This window comes from Mercurialis annua, linkage group LG8 (assembly GCF_937616625.2).
Source record: "Mercurialis annua linkage group LG8, ddMerAnnu1.2, whole genome shotgun sequence".
Lineage (NCBI taxonomy): Eukaryota > Viridiplantae > Streptophyta > Magnoliopsida > Malpighiales > Euphorbiaceae > Mercurialis > Mercurialis annua.
The window spans coordinates 40,953,281-40,974,942 of NC_065577.1; the positions used below are offsets into that span (position 1 = coordinate 40,953,281).

Genomic DNA, 21,662 nt, shown 5'->3' on the forward strand with positions numbered 1-21,662 from the left:
ATCAAAATATAACAAATTAAATGCCGTTAACCATTCTACAAAAGGCTTGTAGTTCAGTTACCGCAAAAGGATTTAGTACGAGAATTGGAATTTAGATTGCAAAGGGCTCACCTAATGCACCAAGTGGTTTCTAGTAGATGTTAGATTCAAATCTCTTACTATTTGTTGCTGAATATCTCATTTTGTTGGTTGCCATGCACATCGCGGGTGCATATCATGTTATAACGCTATCGGAGGAAGATTCGGCTTTGTTGATAAAGGCTGTAAAATAAGGTAAGTTCTCGCGGAATCTTCATAATCATTCTAGTCTAATTCTTGAAAACTTTGTTTCTGTAAAAAAAAAAAAGGACAGGCGCATGAACATTATACAAAACTGTTTGCTTCTATTTCTCGGGCTAAAAACATCTCACTCAGTTGCATATTCTGTCCAAGAGACTCACTGAATCACTGTACAACTTCTGTTGCATTCTTTCTGTTTATATTTCTTGATCTAGGCATTGTTATCCTCTGATGATCTATACAGTTTGATTGGCTATTAGAGCCAAATAGGTTAGTGTTTTACACAACTCTAGTACCTTATTTGAACTGGTTGGCTAACCCTATTTTAATAAGTTAATTGTCTGCAAGATTCTTGATCTTGACTTGTCACAAATGCAGGCTGGGAAAGGGTTTGCGTAAAAGTTCTCCTCGTCTCTGGGAGATTTTCTTGGCACTCTACGGTGAGGAGCTCCAATTCTATCTCTATGTAGCTTTCTAACTTTTCTTGAAAACTCTTCCCAAGACATCATACCGTTGTCTAATTGGTCGATCAATCGTACAAAATTATATCTGCAGAATATAAAAAATAAAATATGTCAGCAAAAACCCAACTATAATCGCTCGTTCTTGCGTTGAGCTCGTTTTGCTAATGGAAGTAGGGTTGTGCATTTAGTCTGAACTAAACGGAATTGGCATCTTAGGCTTTTTTTTACGGTTACTTTGTTTTTGCTGTACATTGTTAGTTTCACCATTAGATGAATTAATCCAATGGTTATAAATAAACCAAGTAAGATTTACTTTCTAAAAAAACAAAGTAACCGAAGAAGCACTCGGCATATTAATATCCTTTTCAAAACTAAACTGATCAAATTTATAAAAATTTAAACCATTTTTAATCGAATTGAATAAGCGGGTTCAGTTATTTATTTTGGTTTGGATTGGTTTCTTCTTGTTCGGTCTGTATCAAAATCAAACTGAACCAAAAGCCAAGTTTTGTTATAATGTCAAATCAAATCGAACTGAATGTGTCAGTTCGATTCGGTTTTTTTACTCGTAAATGGAAGAGTCAAATTATGTAACAAGTTAATATACGCACTTGTCGGGGCTAACGGTTTTCCGAAAACCTTCAAATCTTCTATGTCCTGCGACTGCCTTGGCCATATTACCGTCATAGCTATAGACAAAAACATTGCTTTCAACTGCTACAATGTAATCAAGTGCAGCAAGTTTATTTTGACCATTCTTGAATGGTTTCAATTCTTCCTTTGTTCCTAGTGTAGAATGAGTATAAATGTTTGGATATTTTGCTTGAAGTGCTTTAATTCCATTTTCTCCGTAAATTTCGCCCGCAACTATATAGATTTTTGTATCATGTGGGTACCCCATTGCCTCGAGGAATACCGCAATCTCTCTCGGTGTCATAGGGCATAGCCCGTCGATTCGTCGTTGCGTACTATTAATATTCTTTTCCTTCCAATGCTTTACTTTTAATCTCATTCTTCTTAGTTCTTTATCTTCCATTTTAGTAAGATTATGACTACATCCTGTAAAAGCAAGCATATCCTTTTCATATCTGCAATTGATTTATTTTACCGGTCAGTAAATATTGAACCAACATAACCCTAAACCAGACATCGCTGCTTCTAAACCCGATTTACCTTAGATGAAGAGCGATAAATTGTTCACCATTAGTCGTAAGTCTATCGAGAAATTTCCTTCCCAGTTTGTCAATTTCGTCAGTAAACCTCAATGCCTCGTACATTGTGCGACAACGAAGTCTTTGTATCGATGCAGCGACACCATTGTTAGAAAGGCGAGAATCCGAGTGCGTAAATTTGATGACCTTATGCTTCTTTAATAAGGAAGCAATATTATTTCTGTAATAATTAGGCTGCACAGAAATTAATAATTAAGCATTTTAAAAACTACAAAAATATCACTGAAAGGTAGGGTTGTGTATTGAACCGAACCAAAATGAAATAGTAGTTGATTTGGTTTATTTTTTATAATTTTTTTGTTCAAGTCTTCAATTTTGAAAATCCTAAAAACTGAAAAACTGAACTATATAGTATATTTATTTTCTTCAAAGAGCGATTTTCATAAATTTGCTGCCGAACCGACCGATGCACACCCTCCTAAAAAGTAATGTTTATCTAGTTTTATTGAAGTTTCACCTATAAAAAGGCATACCCTGGACCAAGAAACAGGAGGTTTCTGTAATGGCTTTAGTGATGCAAGTTGATTTGGAAGAGACTCCACAACTTCAATGTCATCTTTTAATACTCCAACGAAGTGCTTCCAATTAAATATAGCTTTGAAATCACTGAATCAATCAATTTTATTTCATTATTTTACTTGCAATTTTAACAATAAAAAAGAATTGCAAAAATGTATACATACCTTGAATCAGTCCAAAATGAAGAATTATCTAAAGAAGGAAGGACCAAAGTGGCATTCATAATTTTGGCTACGGCAACCATGTCACTTATCTGCAATTAAATTATTTGAACAATTAGAAGAAAAAAAATTAGTACAATTATTTTTTGTAAATAGATCAATATAATTATTGTTATAATTAAGTTCATTTTAAAAAGTGTATTGAAATTTGGGAAAGTTTCGATTTTAAGTTCCACGTGACCAAATCTATCCATTTAGGTAAGAGTTTAAAACTTTTACGGTGAATATAAGAGAATAAATACTTTTAACTTGGAAGTACGCCGAATATAAATAAACGTATGTATCCTCTTTTATTAGCGTGTTTTGCAAACTAGAAATTTAATGTGTTTTGCAATTTAAATCACAAACTATTAGCAATTTTTTCCCGATCTGGAGACCATATTATATATTATTATGTTGTTGTTTCGCCGTTTACATCAATAATTTTTATCAGAAAATTGATCGGTATTTAAATTATAAAATTAAAAGTTTGTGTTTTAATTATCAAAGATGAGAATTCATATTAAAATTATAAAACACGCTAAAATTCATAATTTATTAATATTTATAAATGATTTTTATTAGCATCTTACCCCAATTTTCATTTGATTCAATCCACCATTTGCATGAACTAGAAGATATCCATTCGTGGCATTTGTCGTCTCTTGGAAGAAAAAAAACTTTGTAAGTTATTGTAATGGCGATTAAAATGTGCTTAAACACGAGCTAATAATATTTAACTTACTTTTTTCACTTCTCGATCGGTTGATGCACTTATAGAAATTATCGCTGATAGGCTTCGTCCAAAGTTCTGGGTTCTGAAGATCAAAATCAACTATTTTTTAGATTAAAAGAGATTGTAATTACACCATATATTCCCAAGCTAGTTTAAGATCAATCATATATGGAGTAGTATTCTGTTCAATATTCCAAAATCACAAGTCTGGTATATTCGGTATAGTTCGTATAAATGTTGGACTAAACGGACAAAATTTGTAGTGTAGACTACATATGACGGTTCTTGAAATAAAATCTAGACCTATTAAATAGACGATTTTATAGGCTCGTATATATGCAAAAAAAAATAGATGAATTCAGCTCACCTCGTATGATTACGAATTTCGCGTTCATAGTATTGACACATAGCATAATTTATTTGAAAAGATCATAAGTGTTTAAACTGATGTTTACCGATTTTTTTTACTAAAAACAACTATTTACAAACTATGCACATGTTAAACAATTGATTCAGTAGTAGTAGGAATGTATTAGAATTAAATGAAACCATTGTAACAACTAACAACGTACAAACCCTAGAACATACATGTTCGAAAAGTTCAAGTCTAACCGGTAAGATCAACCTCGAAGGAGGTTTCCAATCGGAATCAAAACCTCCGATAACCGACCTTTCTTCCTTCACAATATCATGAACATCCGAGCTACCAACCCTAGCTACCGGACGAATCAAGAAATGAGCTTTCTCCGAAATCACCGGCAAGTTATTGATCAATTCAACCTTTTTAACCATGGTAAGAAATGCCATAATCATCAAGCTAGCAAATATCCACCTCCCGAAAACCTTTCCCGGCCGAACAAGTTCCGGTAAGTACTTTACCCTCTTATGCAAGAAAGCTGCCCGGTTTCTCATCGACGACATGTGTCCGCCACCATCACCACCACCGCCATAATCTTGCGATTCTATTAAATCCAACACGGTACGCCGCCTTGTCACGTAATTGCATGAGTTTTCTGAACTTGACATGGAAATTTATATACAATAAGAAATCAAATTAAAAAGAAGAATTGATTGATGAATAAATGGAGATTATAAAGAATATAATTATTTAAATTAATGGTTGTGAAGTATAAATTTTTTGTTTGTTGTTATGCTGTTTTTTAATTGTTGTGAGTGCACTTTCTTTAAATGTGTGTTAATGGCACATTAGATGAAGAAATGGGTATAATGGGAGCGAAATAGTAGCCGAAAGAGCCTCTTTATTCTTAATATTTTTGGTGTAATTTAATTATTGTTCTCTAATAAGTCATCAATTAGTATTGGTCAAGAGAAAAAAGGTTATTTTATATTTTTGTTTTTCATATAGAAGTTTTACCATCAAACTATATAAATTTGTTCTTGACATTTAATCATGTCACCAAAAATTAAAAAAGTTAATTTTTTTTTGTAGAAGGCATATGAAATGGTACTTTAAAAGCATAACCTAAGTGATTAGACATTTTATTTTAGACATTAATTTTAAAGGATATTACAATTAAAAAATTAGTCTTTCCTTAGCATGCTAAAGAGGATTCAAGGCACGGTTATAGTTTGAAAACACTATAATTTAGATTTCTTGAAGTATATGTACTAATCCAACAAATAAAATATTTCCCCTAAAAAAAATGTGTTATATATTTTAAATTGAAAAACGACATTAATACTTCGATGGGCTTGCAAATGGCCCATTTATATATCTATTGTCAATCTACAGCTACTTGGGTTTAGAGGCCCATACCACAACCCTAATAAAACTTATATCACGTTCTCTATATAAGTCGAAGAACAATAAATTAGGGTTTTAGCTTTCATTCACTCACAGTAAGGGCACCGTCGCCACTCACAGAGCTCAGCTTAGCCTCAAGAAATCAAGCAAAATGGTGAAGGGTAGTCAAGGAGAAAGAATCAGGTTCGCCGATCTACTCAAAACCCTAATTTTTTCAATTTTTTTCTAAGCCTAAAAAGCTTCAATTATTGTGCGTTTCTTCAAATTTTAATTTTAAGTTATGTTTTGTATGTGTTTGCAGACTCTATGTCAGAGGAACAATCTTGGGTTACAAGAGGTAAGGATTACAATCAGTAAATCTTTTTTTTTACATGTTTTTTAAATTATTTTGTTCATTTCTGTGGCTTAATTGAAACTTATAATCTGGAAAGATGAAGGAATTTGAGTTGATTACTAATTGGTTTTAAATGTCGTTTTTTTTGTGTTGAAGCTCATAGTGAAGAAATTGCGAAATTTATATTAAATTTTATAATATGTAAAATCTTATTTTTTATATCAGTTATGTAATGTGGTCAATGGTTTTGGAATAGTAAAGCTGATAGTGAAGAAATTGAGAAATGTGTTACTGTTGGTAATTCATTTTTGTATGAGTTGCTGATTTTCACCTGGATTGTAACTGATTTTTGAAAGGTGTTAGAAAACGATAGCGTGTAAGAGCTAATCCTTGCAGTAGTGATTTGTAGTTGATATGTTATTTTTTGTTTGTCCATGTTACTGAGATTTTGCCACTGAAGAAAGGTAGGATCATGAATTTGATCTGTGATGCTAATTTGCATAGTATTATAGCATGGTGGAATATATTGATTTAAGCTGGGTTTGAAACTAATATATTGCAGCTTTATCAGTAAATATTTTTGCCGGAAGCATTATTACCTTTCTTGAGTCATATTTAAAGATAAATCTTTGATCAGTTCTGTTGAAAATATTTCTTATATAACTGTCTCTTCAATTGTGATAATCCATGTTCATTAGTGGAACTTTTGTTAAATAATGTGTCTGAAATTGATTGTTAGATCCAAGTCAAACCAATACCCAAACACCTCATTGATCCAGATTGAGGGAGTGAACACCAAGGAAGAGGTCACCTGGTATGCAGGCAAGCGCATGGCTTATGTCTACAAGGCCAAGGTGAAGAAGAATGGATCGCACTACCGTTGCATCTGGGGGAAGGTTGCTAGACCACATGGTAACAGTGGTGTTGTTAGAGCCAAGTTCAAGTCAAACTTGCCACCAAGATCCATGGTATGTTAAGAGAGTAAAATATTACGATCACTTATCCATGAATTGTATGTCTTATTTTCTAATTACTGAGTTTTGTTTCATTTGCAGGGTGATAAGGTTCGAGTTTTCATGTACCCCAGCAATATCTAAGGTACTGATCATTCGTTTTTTGTTTTCTTTATTTCTTGATCTTTTTGGGATTTGCTTGTAACATTTCATAAATTTTATACTTCTGCTTGTTGTCTTGTTTGAAAATTGTTTGAGATTTGTTGTCAAAGATGAGGTATTGGCTACCTGACTGTTATTTTTGGGATTGGGCTTGTAACATTTTGTATATTCGACATTATTGCTTGTTGTCTTGTTTGATAACCTTTTGAGATTTGTTTGATGAAATGAGCATCTATTTTATAATTCAGGTCCGTTTTAGGTGATTCTTTTTTATTAAAAGTACCAATTAATTATTGACGGTAAATTTCCATTTAGCCTGCTACAATGTTTTTGATGCTTTTGGCTTTATATATAGCGAGGCTGCTTTACTTCGTTAGGTTATTGGTACTTTCTTGTGTGTTCTTTCTGTAATGATTTGATTGTAAGGTTTCGATATAATATTCTTTGTTATTTAGTAGTATGCATTACCATTGACTGTATTAGCATGTGTAGACAGTATTCTAATTACTGATTCTCTTGCAGACTCTCAAGATTCCTTGATGGCCGATGGAGTTCATGGTTTACTTAGAGGGATCTACTGTTACTTGTTTTATAATTTAAGTTTAAATGTGTTCTGCACTTTCAAATGTTTGCGGAGTTTTGTTGTTAGAATGTTGAATTTAACAATTTTTTTGCATACTTATTAATCTCAGTTAGAGTTTTGCACCTTTTTGGAATGATCTAGTTTATAATTTATGCCTTAATTTAAGGTTTCGGGTTTTGACTCTGCCAATCTGTGTATATACCTTTTTATTTCCATTATTTATCTTATCGACATAAGACTTATTGTGTCTCTTGAATGGTTGCAAGTTGATGATGGAGAACGAAAAACCATTAAAGTTTGTATGGTCTGTATCTCTGTTTAGACTAGGGTTTGAAGCTTTTTTTTGCCTAACTCTTTTAGAAGTGCATTTAATTCTAGAATATATATTGTCACATCATGTTTTTTTATTTTGAGTTTTCTCATGTGCTCTTAGTCTTACAATTTCAACATTTTTATATGCCACCGACACATTGGTTTGGCTAAATTCTAGAGCTTACCGACTTTTCTTCACGATTGTTTTTATGTTACTATTATATTATTAAGTGGGTGTTTCTATATTATTTAATTTGAATGCAACCTTAGGCTAACCTATAATGATTAGTTGTGTGCAAAAACCAATTGCTCCAAGAAATCAACTCAAATCAACTTGAATTTATAAAGAATGTTTTGGTGATTGGAATATATGGTTCGGTTGAGATTGTATTCTTACTAATGATTGTTTTTCATTTGTTTTGAATAATTTAAATTATATATTAAAACAACAAAAGATCAATTATAGCTTTTTAGATTAATGCTTACAATTATTGTATATGAATTTTTTATTCAAACTGGAGCAAATCAACTAAATAATTCAGTTTGGTTTGGTGTCGGGTTAAATTTATAGTATATAGTTTGGTTTGGTTTAAACAATTGATATTTTGGTTTAGTCGGTTTTTGTCTATTTCAAACCGAACTGATCGATGCAATTCAAAGTAAAACAACATAGTTGGAGAGGACTTGAGGTATCTATTAATCTACAGAATTCTAAGATTGTACGAAACTTCCATTTCTATTAAAGAAATTGTATTTAATTTATTGATCAATTACTTTTTTTTTTTGTCAAAGTATTGATCAATTACTTGATGTTGTGAAAGTTGTGAGATTTCACATGCACATGCCCTTCAAGTTTGCAAATTGCAGCATTTGCTATACAAAAGTTTCAAATTTAAGCAAACCTATCCTTTTCCTCAGCTTATCATGCGCGATTATAGAAAAAGGTTTACGTAAGCTGGGATGGATTTGGAAGGAAAGTGTGAGTCGATTGAAGAGTGGACTTTAGAGAAATTAATAAATATGCAAATTATTGATCATGATTTTAGGGAAATTTATTTATTAGTTTTTGGTCTCTATAGGTATAGTCTAGTGACAAAGATGTACTCCCTCCGTCCCGTTTATCAAGTCTCATATTCTATTTTGGGATGTCCCATTTAAAAAGTCCCATTACTATTTTTAGAATATTTTGCCATTAAATACCCCATTTTACCCTTACTTTAGTTATCTTAAAAGAGTTCTATGGAAAATTCCACTATCATTAATAGGGGCAAAACATGAAAAAATATGAAAAGACAAGAATAATTAATGTTTTCTTAATCTGTGTGTAAAGTCAAATGGGACTTCTAAAGTGGGACGGAGGGAGTACTATTTAAATTCAGAAGTTTCGAATCTTTTCTTATTCGTTGTAATCAGGCTATTAATCATCCATGGCCCCTGACATTTGAGGGTATGTGCACCAACATTCCATAATGTTTAAAAACGGGCATAAAATCCCCTGATCTTTGTGGCGGCGCTCACCATGACCTTTATGTACAAAAAATACCCCCAGCGCCGTTTTTTCTTTTGCGGCTGTCTTTAAAAAAAAAATTGACAGCGCCATGTGTCAGTTGACACGTTATCAAAAGACAAAAATATTCAAAATATTCAAAACACCTATAAATATAATATCTGATTAAATTAAAATATTCAACCCAAAATCCAACAACCCGTTCAAACCCAAACCAACTTCACCCCACCACCGCCGGAAAATTTTTCGGTTATCTTCTCCGAGTGAAAGATGACCGGAAATTTTTCGGTCACCCTTATGGATCTGTTCCAAGAACAGATCCACGCAAGACGTGACCAATTCATTTTTATAGTGACCTGTTTTAAAAATCGTGATTAAAATAAAACTTCTTGTAAAGTTCGACATTTTTAATGGAACTAACCCTGAATTAAAAGTTAAATCCGGGGGTCAAATAAAATTATGATCTATCCACTCGTAAAGTTAAATTCGGGGGTCAAATAAAATTATGATCTATCCACTCGTTCAACGGGTGATTACAATGGTTGTATCACTTGAAATTTGAATTAATGATTATATCAGTTTAATTCCTGGTTTGATTTTTAAAACATTGGGATAAATATAATAATGTCTCTTTCATCGTTCTAACAAAGAAAAGAAAAAATGCTTAATCCTTGGCTTTTTGCTTGCCTTCTCTTTGAAAAGTATCCTAAAGTTGACTAGATTAGAAGTAGAACATGTTCCATAACTACCATTGACAAATGAACAAAATATTTATGGATTATTTGGTCAGGAGAATAATATATGGTTAGGTTTAGTACCAATTTGTAATTTAGGGCATCAATTGTGATTTGCATACCTCAAAATGTAGCCAAATAGAGTTGCAAGAGTTTATTTTCTCTGGTCTCGGATTTAAAATTCTAAGTGTAAAATAACTTTTTAGTGGATTTATAGTTAATTATATATGGATTAATTTTTATTTCAATAATAAAATTTAATTTTAGTTTTTTATAATATCTTATGCGGTCCTTTTTTTACTATATATTTAACTTATATTTCGATATCAAATATGTAAATTTTATACAATTACATTAAGTTTACTATGATAATAACTGAAATATTAATATATTAATATATATTTTATATTTTCAAATTACGATTAAAATTATAATTTATAATGCCCTCTCTGAATATTTTTGTTTAGGTCCGCCATTGTTAGTGGGCTTTATCTGGCTCGATATGAATTAATCGAGATAATGACTTTGAGCATTGGATGAATTTGTATTAAAAAAACTGTTTACGTTGAAAGAAATATAGTCAAACTTTCAATTGTTTATTTGTGAATCATCTATGATTTATACTCCCTCCGTCCCGTTTAAGAAGTCCCATATTCTATTTTGAGATGTCCCATTTAAAAAGTTTTATTACTATTTTTAGAATATTTTTCCATTAAATGCCCCATTTTACCCTTATTTTAGTTATCTTAAAAGAGTTCTATGAAAAATTCTACTATCATTAATAGGGGCAAAACATGAAAAAACATGAAAAGACAAGAATAACTAATGTTTTCTTAATATGTGTGTAAAGTCAAATGGGACTTCTAAAGTGGGACGGAGGGAGTAAATATATTTGATGTCATTGAATCTATATCTATATATAATATAATTGAGAGGACCAACGGAGAGCTCTCATTGATTCTCACCAAATAGAGCATTCTCATAGTCTCCACTTTTTTTAAAATATTTAATTTAATTTAATTATTTAATTGAAGTTTTGTTATGAGTTCTAATCTATATCAATATCCTAATCTATATAAACTATCTATTTTATTTATTTTTAATTTCCTTTCAATTCCAAGCCGTGCAGTCTCCAGATTCCAAACCGTGCATCATGTTAATTTATTTATTTTATAGAGGAGAAACTATTCATAAACAGCAAATAGAAGGTATGTTTAATTGTTCTACAATCTATTGGGGCTTTAATATGCCTTTGAATGATTGAACGAATTGTAATATATTATTGTATTTTGTACATATTATTAAATGATGATTACTCTTGCTATCAATAAGTATCATACATGGTTATATTTTGTGAATCAGAATGACTTATGAAATTTGTAGCGGAAGAATAATTGTCATTAAGATAAGTGATAAACTACCTCAAAGAGTTTTGGAATTTTTGAGTAAGATTGAATTAAAGAGTTTGTTTCGGTTACATTATAAATTGAGGTAATTTGATTTTGGCTCAGAAAGAGAATTCTTGGAATGATTTGAAAATGTAGTTATGTTATTTGGTTTTATATTTTGAAAATAAAAAGACATAGCTCTGTTGGGTTCACTGTTACCTCTAACTGAATAAGTCTTCATCTTAAATAAATTTTGATAATGACAAACAAAAGCAGGAGTTAAACTACAGTTTGATAAACACTGTCTTTTCTTATTTGATATAATATTTTTATATGCTTTTTTCTCTTTTTTTACTTATTTTATCTTTTAAGTTTCTATGTGATATTTTTGTTTTTTTTTTGTTTTTTTATCTGCTAAATTAACTGCTAATACATATATTTCATTTTTTATTATTGTATTGAAAACGGGGAAATTATATCAAAGAGAATGAAGTACACATTTTCAAATATTGATACTTAATTAGCGGTATGATTTTTTTATGTTTTCTCTGCATTGTAAGTGAAGAAATAAAACTTTCTTTCTTTAACTGATGTTAAGCTGCAATATCTTGTGAATTATAAATTATATTGTACTTTATTATTTTTGTACTATAATGATTTCTTCAGAAATTTAATGTATATATTCCATATAATACGACCATAATCAACTGATAGAGTATTTTTTATATCTTTAAATGAATTTAACTATTGTTTTGAATATGAAAATTCTTTTTGCACAAATTTTCACTGCACACAATTGACAAAGGGAGGTTAAAATTTAAAAGTACATTAGTTTAATTGTTAGAATAACAAAGATAACTATGCAAATGCTAAAATGAAAAAGCTAATGAGATCCGCATATTTTCATAATTAATATGTAAGTGTGCATTAATAATATAGCTTAAATTCAAACTAGATCTCCTTTTATTTCTGATCTTTTTCTTATTTCGTTTATTTTTTTAAGTAGTGAAAAGATAATAAATATTACATATTTTTTTTTTTGACGATCTTTTGATTTTTTTTATTTTTTTAGAAGAAATGTAGGACTTTATTGCAGCACTAGAAAAAATATTACAATTCAAGCATATAACTTCTTGCGAATACATTAAAAGACAAATAAATAAACAAAGGCTGCAACCCTCTTGCATAAATAAATGAGATAAGAATTTCCGATAGCAATATGAAATCGAAAATTGCAAATTGTTGATAAAGCATTACGATGTCTTCTGAAAGCAACTGATTTGAATTTCGTCAATTGGGCATTAGATTCAAAGTGCACTTTATCAAAATACAATCTACAGTTCTGACAGTTTCAACCTGAATTGTTCAACTGGATTATATCTTTGAATGAATTCAATTGAAAACCTAAAAACAAAAATTCCATCATAAACAATTCAGACATGCACCGCAATAGAAGATCCACAAAAGGAACATGAAATCCCATAAAGGGTAATATAAAATTTCCACGAAGGGAAATATAAATTCTATAGAAGGAGAGATAAGAACAACCATAAATAAAAATATAAAATAACAAAAGACAACGATTATATATAAATATATAAATAAAAACTGAATTAAAGAAAAATGAGACCACCGCCGATCAAATATTGATCGGAAGGTGGCCTTAAAGAAAGCCAAGAATAGGGTTAGTTTCTTTGTTGGAGATGGATGATGTGCGGCTAGGATTTGTTTTATTATATCAAGTTCATTTATTGATTTATTTAATATGGATGATTTGTAGTGAAATATTGTATGGTTTTTTTTTGTATGTATAACTTTAGAAATGGGATAATATTTAATTAATGTAAAGATATATATTATAACCTTACTAACTAATTTGGTGAAAGCAATTAGTATGTATAACCTTGCAAATCCAATAAATAGACTATGGATTCATCAGTATAAAAAAGTACAAAACTTTATATCAGTTGATATTTTAATTTCAAAATAAGCTTTAAAAGTGCTAATATCTATTATGTCGTTTTTTTAATGTAATAGCTCATTTAAGAATTTTACTAAAGCCTATCATTTTTTAAATGTAAATATTTATATCTTATATTAATTACAACCAAATTTTTTAATTTTTACAATTACGTCTAATATAAAATCATCTTTTTTGCAATTGTAACCAGAATTTTGAGTTTCATTTTCAAATTCAAACATATACATATTTTATCAATTACGACCAAATATGAAAAAAATGTCTAATTTCTAAAAAACGTTTATATAAACGTTTAGTCACAATTGATAAAAAATTGAAAAGTTTGGATATAAAAATAAAATTTTAAAACTTTCAAATTGGATATAATTTAAAAATTAAAATGTTATTAAAATATATTTTAATTTTAAAAATCAATTACTAAGATTATTGGAATGCATTTTAATATTATTATTTTATTAGTTTACAAATTACAACGCTTTAATTTTTTGACATTATTTATATTTTTAAAATTTTATCATACTTTAAATTATATATAAATTTGATCCGCGCAAATGCGCGGGGCTTACGACTAGTATTGAAATACTCCTTTTCATACTTGGGATATTATCAAAATGCTTATTTGAGATTGATGGTTCCTAAAATAATTAAAGCTAATTGATTTATAGATTTAGGGTTGGCTTAATTTGCAGCTAATAGGAGAAGGAAAAAAATGGATAGAAAATAAGAATTTTGCTTGTTTGGATTTGGAAAAAAAATATTGATACATTTATATGTTTACAATTAAACTATTGAAAGAATTATTGCGAGCTATTGAATATCATTTGATATCTCTTAATTGCTCTAATAATAATATTAGGCTTAATATTTGAAGAAAACTTCATTTTCGTTCTTACTTTTTTTATGATCTAAACTTTTAAAATCGTCAATTTTTAGCTCATCTTTTGATTTTAGTTTAAGTTGTAGCAATTTGTTTAAACTGAAATGAAAAAAATTCAAATATGCTTTTCATGTTTGGAATTTTTATAGTAACAAGAAAAATTAGAATAATAAAAAATAATATCAAGGGCACATTTGATTTTTTTCAAAATAAATTTGAACAAATTGTTATGATTAAAACGGTTACATTGAGAAATTCGATAAAACTAAAAAATAAAAAATTAATTAAAATTAACGATTTTGAAAGTTTAGCTCATAAACATAAAAAGAAGAAATTAAAAAAGGGAAATTTTGAATGATCAAGTCTAGTATTTCATTTCTAGTCGATATAGACTGTCAGTTACTGTTGGAGTTGCCTTTTTATTTCCAAAAAAGACCCGGTTAATACATACTTTAATAATCCTGTTCTATTAGCTCCCTGTATAAACTACGGACAAAACTAGCAATTAATATTAAGGAGTAGTAAGTTTTTTATATAAAAGGCACAAGCTAGAAGATCTTTGATGTTGTTACAGTTTAAAATTTTGTAACAAAATTTTGAGATATGCTTTATTATTTTAGATGTATTTATTTATCTATAAGTATGTCCCATTTACTATACGTATTATGTTTATCGGTTTTTTAAGTGTGGTGAATATACCAACAACTTGTTTAAACTGACAAGATATAACATTATACGTTCATGTGTACATAATTTATCCTACTTGATTTATACAATACCTCGTCACCTTAATTACAAATAAATATAAATATATTTGACAACACTTGAAAAGAAGATACACCAAACTAATGTAATTTTAAAATGATAAAGTATTAGTAAATGAGGTATGCCTTCATTTTATAATTATCCATCAAATATATCACTTAGAGGTAGAAAAATCACACAACAAATGTGGGTATATTAATAATTTTTACTTGAAGTTGGATGAAATTAATAATAAACTGGTCAAGGCAAGGCAGCAGCCTAACGTGTAAGCTTTATTGTAAATATGATAAATGAACTAAATATTATATGGTCCAATTAATGGAATTCATAGCTGTAAATTCCAATTGATATCTACCAATTTATGCTATTGTGTTTCAATACCTAATTATTGGGTCGCTACCATTTTCTTTTTATTTCAGTTTAAAGAGTCTGTATAAATAAATTTATATAAAATTCAAACTCAGATAACTTTTTTATAAAATGATTATACTAAAAGTCAATTTTTTTGTTTGAATTAGATAATATTTTTAATAATCATAAATATTAAATAAAAATACGATGATGTATGCATATAAAATACTACAATATGTTGAATTAAAATTTCAATATAATTTAGAATTTACAATTTTATAACATTTCAAAATAATATTTTACTTTGAATATTAATTTATAAATTTATGTTTTTTTATAAAAAAATTATAAACTTTATAAACAATGAACAGTAAGTTTTAATTTTATACACAGTAAATTTTTTATTAGAATAATTAAGTAAAACAATGAACAGTAAGTTTTTTTTTCCATAAAAAAAAAGTAAAAGAAATCAATTTATACAAGATATTGTCAAGACTAATGATCCACTTTGATTATGTCATCCTGGCCAATCTTTTGCTTTGTATTTTTTTGATTCTATTTATATTGTTGGCTTGTTTTGTTAAATAAACTACATTTGGAGTAAAAAAAATTCTTGGCTTTGCAATAATTGTTGGACAATTGCTGTAAAACTGAATATGATGAGGCTGATCGCGGATTAGGTCGATCTCTTTTAAACGTTTCGCGGCACAGCTCGGTGGTGCAAAGCTGACTATCAACCGCGGCGTCCCTAAGATAAAACAGCCGGAAATACTGATCACACTGCACTGTAAAATCAGCTCTAAAACACTTTCTTCGTATTGCTCTGTGTTTCTGTGTTTTTGTGTGTTTTCAAATGAAAAGTGAAGCCAGTATATATAGGCTAAGAAAATGTAGCTGTTGTGTAAATAATTAATACAGAAAACGTTTTCTGATTGATGAGGGAAAACAGCAACAGTCAAAAACGTGGAGAGGTAAATTCAGAGAGTCAAAACAGTTACAAAAGAATTAAATAAAAAATTATTAATACTTTTATATGCAAAAAATAAAGTGCTAGCCGAACCGAACCGAACCACCCATCCCAGATCAGGCCGGCCGACCGGACGAACGGCGCGTGGTAAATCGGGTAGGATGTAACTCCTAGCCCGTTCACAAAATTGGGTACCCCTTGGCCCCCAAACCCATATGAGAAAGACCAAGTTTATAAACCCAATGTATTGAGTTTTTCTAAGCAATGTGGGAAACCCACAAAACTCTCTATCTTCTCATTTCAAATTACAAGGCACTTTTTCCTTTTTAATTTTTTTTAAATTCAATAACTTTCCAACAATAACCAAATACATAATAACCCAATTTCTTTTTAATTTTTACCACTTTCGATTATGTTTATAATCTTTTTAATTACTGGGAACTCTGATGGAGCTCGACCACCTTTTTAGCACGGAGAATCCTATCACCTAAATAAATTCCGGGAAGACTAGTTTCAGCTTCCAATCAGTCGGGCCTTCCACTTAACAGACCTTAACGGCTGATTCAAATGCTTCTAACAACTCCTATATGAAATGTGCGATTCGAATCGGTAACGAAGACTTTTGTTCCATACTTATGGTGCACAATTAAAACCGACTAAACTTTTCTTATGGTCTATGTAGCACGGAAACGGAAACGGGAAACGGAAACGATACGAAACGGACACGGGGAAACGGCAATTTTTAAAATAAAAAACACGAAACGTGTAAATAATAAAAATATAAGTATATATTTATAATATTAGAAATTATAAAATGCTATATATATATAAAATTTTATTTATATATTTATGCCAATTAATAAAATAAATCAAACATAATTAAATCCAACAAAAATAAGAAAATAAGCTATATTATAGATAAAATAAGTAATAAAAATTGTGGGTAATTGATTCATAAAAATTATTTATTGAGGATTTTTTTATAATTATATAATTTTTTTATTTATGGAAACGGCCAGAAACGTTTCCTTTTGAGTTTCCGAGAGTTTCTGAGAGTTTCCGGTTTCTGAAACGTTTCCGAAACGGGACACGCAACTTTATCGAAGTTTTCGTGCTTCATAGCTTGTGGTTGATAGTTTCCTATTTAATAACCGCTATAAAAAATAATATTATATTTAATTTATTTAATTAGCGGTATTTAGTACATAATTTTTTTATATTTTTTATCTGTAAAATATATAAATTATATTCTAATTATGGAATGAGCATACACATTAAATGTGTACAAAACTTTCTAACGTACAATTTAGGCAATAAAAATTTATCTTTCTCGACCAAAATTTAACAAGATAATAAATACTTTGAAGAAATAATTAAAGTCCTAATTATGCCTCAAAAAAGTCAAACCACAATTTCACCACAAATCAAACAAAAATAAACAAAAACTTAAATAAATAAACACAACAAATAAAAAATACAATAATAACAAAATATAAAAAAACCCCTTCCTTCCTCACGCGTTTACCACCTCGTCTCCTCCTCCTCCTCCTCCTCTCCTCCATTTTCTTCTTCTTCCTTTTCTGCTCAATTTCCCCTTTATATCCCCCAATTCCATTTCCAACCCCAAATAATTCCATTTCTCAATCTCACATTTCCTGGGCAATTCCGTAATTTCCCCCTCTCAATGCTACAGATCCATGGAAAATCACCCACTTCAGATCCATAACCAAATCAAAAACCAACGACAACCCAGTTAAAATCTTCAAATTCCCATCAAAACCCAGATCTCAATTTTTCTTATAATCAAAAAACAATGAAGCCCACCTCAAGATTTTTCACAATAGGATTAGTAACATCATGGTACTCCTCAAACATAGGAGTGTTATTACTAAACAAGTATTTATTATCAAATTACGGTTTCAAATACCCAATTTTTCTAACCATGTGTCACATGACTGCCTGTAGTTTACTAAGTTATGTTGCGATTGCTTGGTTAAAAATGGTACCAATGCAAACCATTCGGTCTCGGCTTCAGTTTCTGAAGATCTCTGCTTTGAGTTTAGTTTTTTGTGTTTCTGTTGTTTTTGGGAATATTTCGTTGAGGTTTCTTCCTGTTTCGTTTAATCAAGCTATTGGGGCTACGACGCCGTTTTTCACTGCGATTTTCGCTTATTTGATCACTCTTAAGAGGGAGGCTTGGCTTACTTATGTCACCTTGGTACCTGTTGTTACTGGAGTTGTCATTGCTAGTGGGGTATGTGTAATTTTTGTGTTTTGGATTGGTTGTTTTAGTTGATTTTTTGCTTTTTTTAGCTGTGGGTGTTTTTGTTGTGATCATTGTTGAATTGGCTTAGTTTTGATTGGTGAACTGGTAATTAAAGTTGGTTGCTTTTTCATTTACGGAATTGGTTGAATTTATAGCTACCATAGATATGGTTAATGGGATTTAGTTAAATTCTAGTGTAGTTGTGTGAATTTGAATTGAAGTAGTGGCTAGTGGCGTGTAATCCATTCCGTTTTGTGCGTATATTAGTGGAGTTTCTGTGTAGAAAAAGTGATGATAGGAGGAAAAAAAATATAGCTTTTGGGTTAATTCTAGTGCTCGGCGGAGTGTTTTGTATTATATGATTATCGGCTTTGTTTGATACTTATACATTTGTTTGAGCTAGTCTAATTATATGTCAGCTAAGTAATTGTTCTTCTATGGCTACAGGGTGAACCGAGTTTTCATCTATTTGGTTTTATCATATGCATTGCTGCTACGGCTGCAAGGGCACTCAAATCGGTGCTGCAAGGAATTCTACTTTCTTCTGAGGGGTAAGGTTCTTGTGTTCTGTTTTTTGCATTGTAGCAAGAAACTGTAGCTCTGTTTTCTTTTTTGTATTTCTAAATATATTTGAAAGATGATGGTTACTGATCTCAAACGCGTGTAACCTACTTTAATAGGGAGAAGCTGAATTCGATGAACCTCCTTTTGTACATGGCTCCTATAGCTGTTGTTTTCTTACTGCCTGCAACTCTGATTATGGAAGATAATGTGGTTGGCATCACACTGGCTCTAGCCAGAGATGATATCAAGATTGTCTGGTATCTGCTATTCAACTCAGCGCTGGCATACTTTGTAAATTTGACCAATTTCTTGGTCACGAAGCACACAAGTGCTTTGACCTTACAGGTATTTCTAACTTTTTCATCTTTGCTTGTTATTGTTATTTTGTTTTGCATTAAGGAATGGCCTTTAAGAAAACAAAAGGTTTTGTTTGCTTGGAAAAAATTAACGAGTGTGATCATTTAGCACGTTGACTGAATATAATTCATGAGACTTCCTTGGTAGATAGTTAGTGTAGTGGACTTTTTCCTTCTCTTTTCTTATGGATTAAATTACTCCTTGGTGCTAGTTTCTGCTTTAATCTCCACAAAAATTATGCAATTGCATGATTATATATACTAGTTCTTAGAATGCATTTCTCCTAGAGCTGTGTAGATCAGTAGCATCAAGGAAGCAATATGCAATTTGAGTTGGTTTGAAAATTGAGAATTGCAACTTAGGAAATTGTTATTGCTTGAAAACTCGTGGAGTGGTGGACCATGTTGGTTCAAAAGGATGATTACATAATTGATGTTTTCTAATGTTGTTACCAGTAGATTTTCAAATATTTGACCAGGCCTAATTACTCAGTTTAAATGCGTTTGGTCTATCCTAGTTGTAGCTATTGCAGTGTCTTCTTCTGCTCTTACAATATTTTGCAAGATCCTTCGCTTTTTTCCCTACAGTCACTTTGCCTTATTTGGTATCTCTATCATCCCCTACTTGTGCTCCTCCATTCGCTTCTTTGAAATCCCTAGTCATGTTTTAATTTGGTGACAATTACTTACAAGTCCTGGAAGGAAATTAGGAAGTTCCTGAAGATTATGCACATGAAGTTGGTGTCATCATAGTAGATCCATTATTTTAGCCAAGGAGACTGATTGCTTTTACATATACATGCGTGTATTTGTGGCTTTAGCTTGTTCGAATAGTCTAATCCTAGGATTGTGTTGGAGTTGAATCTTTTCCAAACCCGTGCCAAGTGTTTTGAGAAACTCTACACCCGACAGATTGGTGGTTATATACAGTTCTTGGAACATAATGGTTATGAGGTGCATTTGATATTCTAAGTTTTTGCTGAAACTTCTGTTAGTTCCTTTATGTTGAAAATTTGGACAAGTCATTTTATGCAAAAGGAGTAGAGATGAGAGCGGTTCAAAAAATTGTGGGTTGGAGAATCAGGATATATTTTCTGTCCTTCTGGGTAGGCATTAAGTTGCAACAGTTTAGGGTTTCTGTGTTGTCTGTCTATGTTGCCCGTAAGCTTCTTCAGCATTTTCTTTCTGTTTTCGGAAAACCCTCTGAACTCCAAAACTCTACACTTTTAATCTATTCTGGTAAATATTATATTTCACCGTTTTCTGTATTGGTGTTTCCCATTTCCATGTTACGTAGATGTTGTCTGTGAATCTTTACCATGCCCATGTACTGGAGCAGCTATTGTGGTAGAAGGCGTATGCATAAACCTTTCCGTATGTGACCTTACCAGTCTCGTGATCTCTCTGTTACATATTTCAATCGCTAGTTCTCATGGCCTTCTCCTCGAATTTTGTACTTTTGAGGCCGACGGAGTTTTATTTTATGTTTCATTTCTTAGTGATCTTTGAAAAATTTGTGTTTTTGCGTGTCTATTGATGTCTTTCTTTGACGGCCATTGTAAGCACCAATTTAAAAATTGTAATTGATATATTAGGTTCTGGGGAATGCAAAAGGGGCTGTGGCTGTTGTGGTTTCAATTTTGATATTCAGAAATCCTGTTTCGGTCACCGGTATGCTCGGTTATGCTCTCACAGTCATGGGAGTGATCCTTTACAACGAAGCGAAGAAAAGAAGCAAATGATTCGAAATGTTTGTAAACAATTTAAGTGAAATATTCCACACATTTTGTTTCCTTTTGCGCCGGGACAGCAGCGAAACCTTCTTACGGAGCAAGCTCGGGTGGTGAATGGTGCTGCGGATTTTGCCCTACATATATTTTTTTTCGTTTACGGGGAAGCTGGAAATAGGTTTTCCATTTGTATCAGCAACAAGTGCAGGATTTAGCAAAAAGTAGAAAACTCAAAATAAGTGTTTGATTTATCTCTCTTATTCCTTGTTAGGGGTCGTAGAGGAATACATCATTTTTATTTTGTTATTCTTTCAGAAAAATTATTGTAGAATTGGATCTTTACAGAATCAGTTCATTGACATTTTTTATATTGATTAATTAATGAAAGAAAAACATTCTCTAATTTTTTTACTGCTACAGCTCTGTACTTTCTTTGGATTTTTGCAGTGGATGGCTTATGTTTTTGGTGGAGAATTAGTGGATCAATTTCCTTTTTTATGTTTAATTCCTCAATTTTCTACATATTGAATTTGAAGTAAAAATTTACAAACTTAAAAACTAATTATTTCATATGATATAAATTAAAATTATAGATCCAGAGCTATCCAATGAATAAAATTGCACTCAATTATAATTA

General features: G+C 30.7%; 3 protein-coding genes across 4 annotated transcripts; 2 read left to right on the forward strand and 1 right to left on the reverse strand.

Moving 5' to 3' along the window:
• Window positions 1-293: 293 nt before the first annotated feature.
• On the reverse strand, window positions 294-4,598 carry LOC126662234 (O-fucosyltransferase 19-like). 2 transcript variants are annotated; one of them, XM_050356144.2, is made up of 8 exons: window positions 4,043-4,598; window positions 3,440-3,512; window positions 3,288-3,358; window positions 2,659-2,747; window positions 2,449-2,581; window positions 1,917-2,149; window positions 1,355-1,831; window positions 294-828 (listed from the first exon to the last, which is right to left on the reverse strand). In XM_050356144.2, the coding sequence occupies exons 1-8, from the start codon at window positions 4,454-4,456 to the stop codon at window positions 600-602; spliced, it is 1,719 nt and encodes a 572-aa protein (XP_050212101.1). In that variant the 5' UTR covers window positions 4,457-4,598; the 3' UTR covers window positions 294-599. The 2 variants fall into 2 exon arrangements, with proteins under 2 accessions (XP_050212101.1, XP_050212100.1); XM_050356143.2 differs by having other exon boundaries at window positions 4,019-4,598.
• Window positions 4,599-5,250: 652 nt separating this feature from the next.
• On the forward strand, window positions 5,251-7,360 carry LOC126660248 (60S ribosomal protein L35a-3). The gene is made up of 5 exons (XM_050353625.2): window positions 5,251-5,378; window positions 5,497-5,532; window positions 6,269-6,497; window positions 6,585-6,627; window positions 7,167-7,360. The coding sequence occupies exons 1-4, from the start codon at window positions 5,347-5,349 to the stop codon at window positions 6,624-6,626; spliced, it is 339 nt and encodes a 112-aa protein (XP_050209582.1). The 5' UTR covers window positions 5,251-5,346; the 3' UTR covers window position 6,627; window positions 7,167-7,360.
• Window positions 7,361-17,588: 10,228 nt separating this feature from the next.
• Window positions 17,589-21,428, forward strand: LOC126660247 (probable sugar phosphate/phosphate translocator At3g11320). Its single transcript, XM_050353624.2, has 4 exons — window positions 17,589-18,363; window positions 18,823-18,926; window positions 19,056-19,284; window positions 20,891-21,428. Exons 1-4 carry the CDS (start codon window positions 17,923-17,925, stop codon window positions 21,035-21,037), a joined length of 921 nt encoding a protein of 306 aa, XP_050209581.1. The 5' UTR covers window positions 17,589-17,922; the 3' UTR covers window positions 21,038-21,428.
• Window positions 21,429-21,662: the final 234 nt, after the last annotated feature.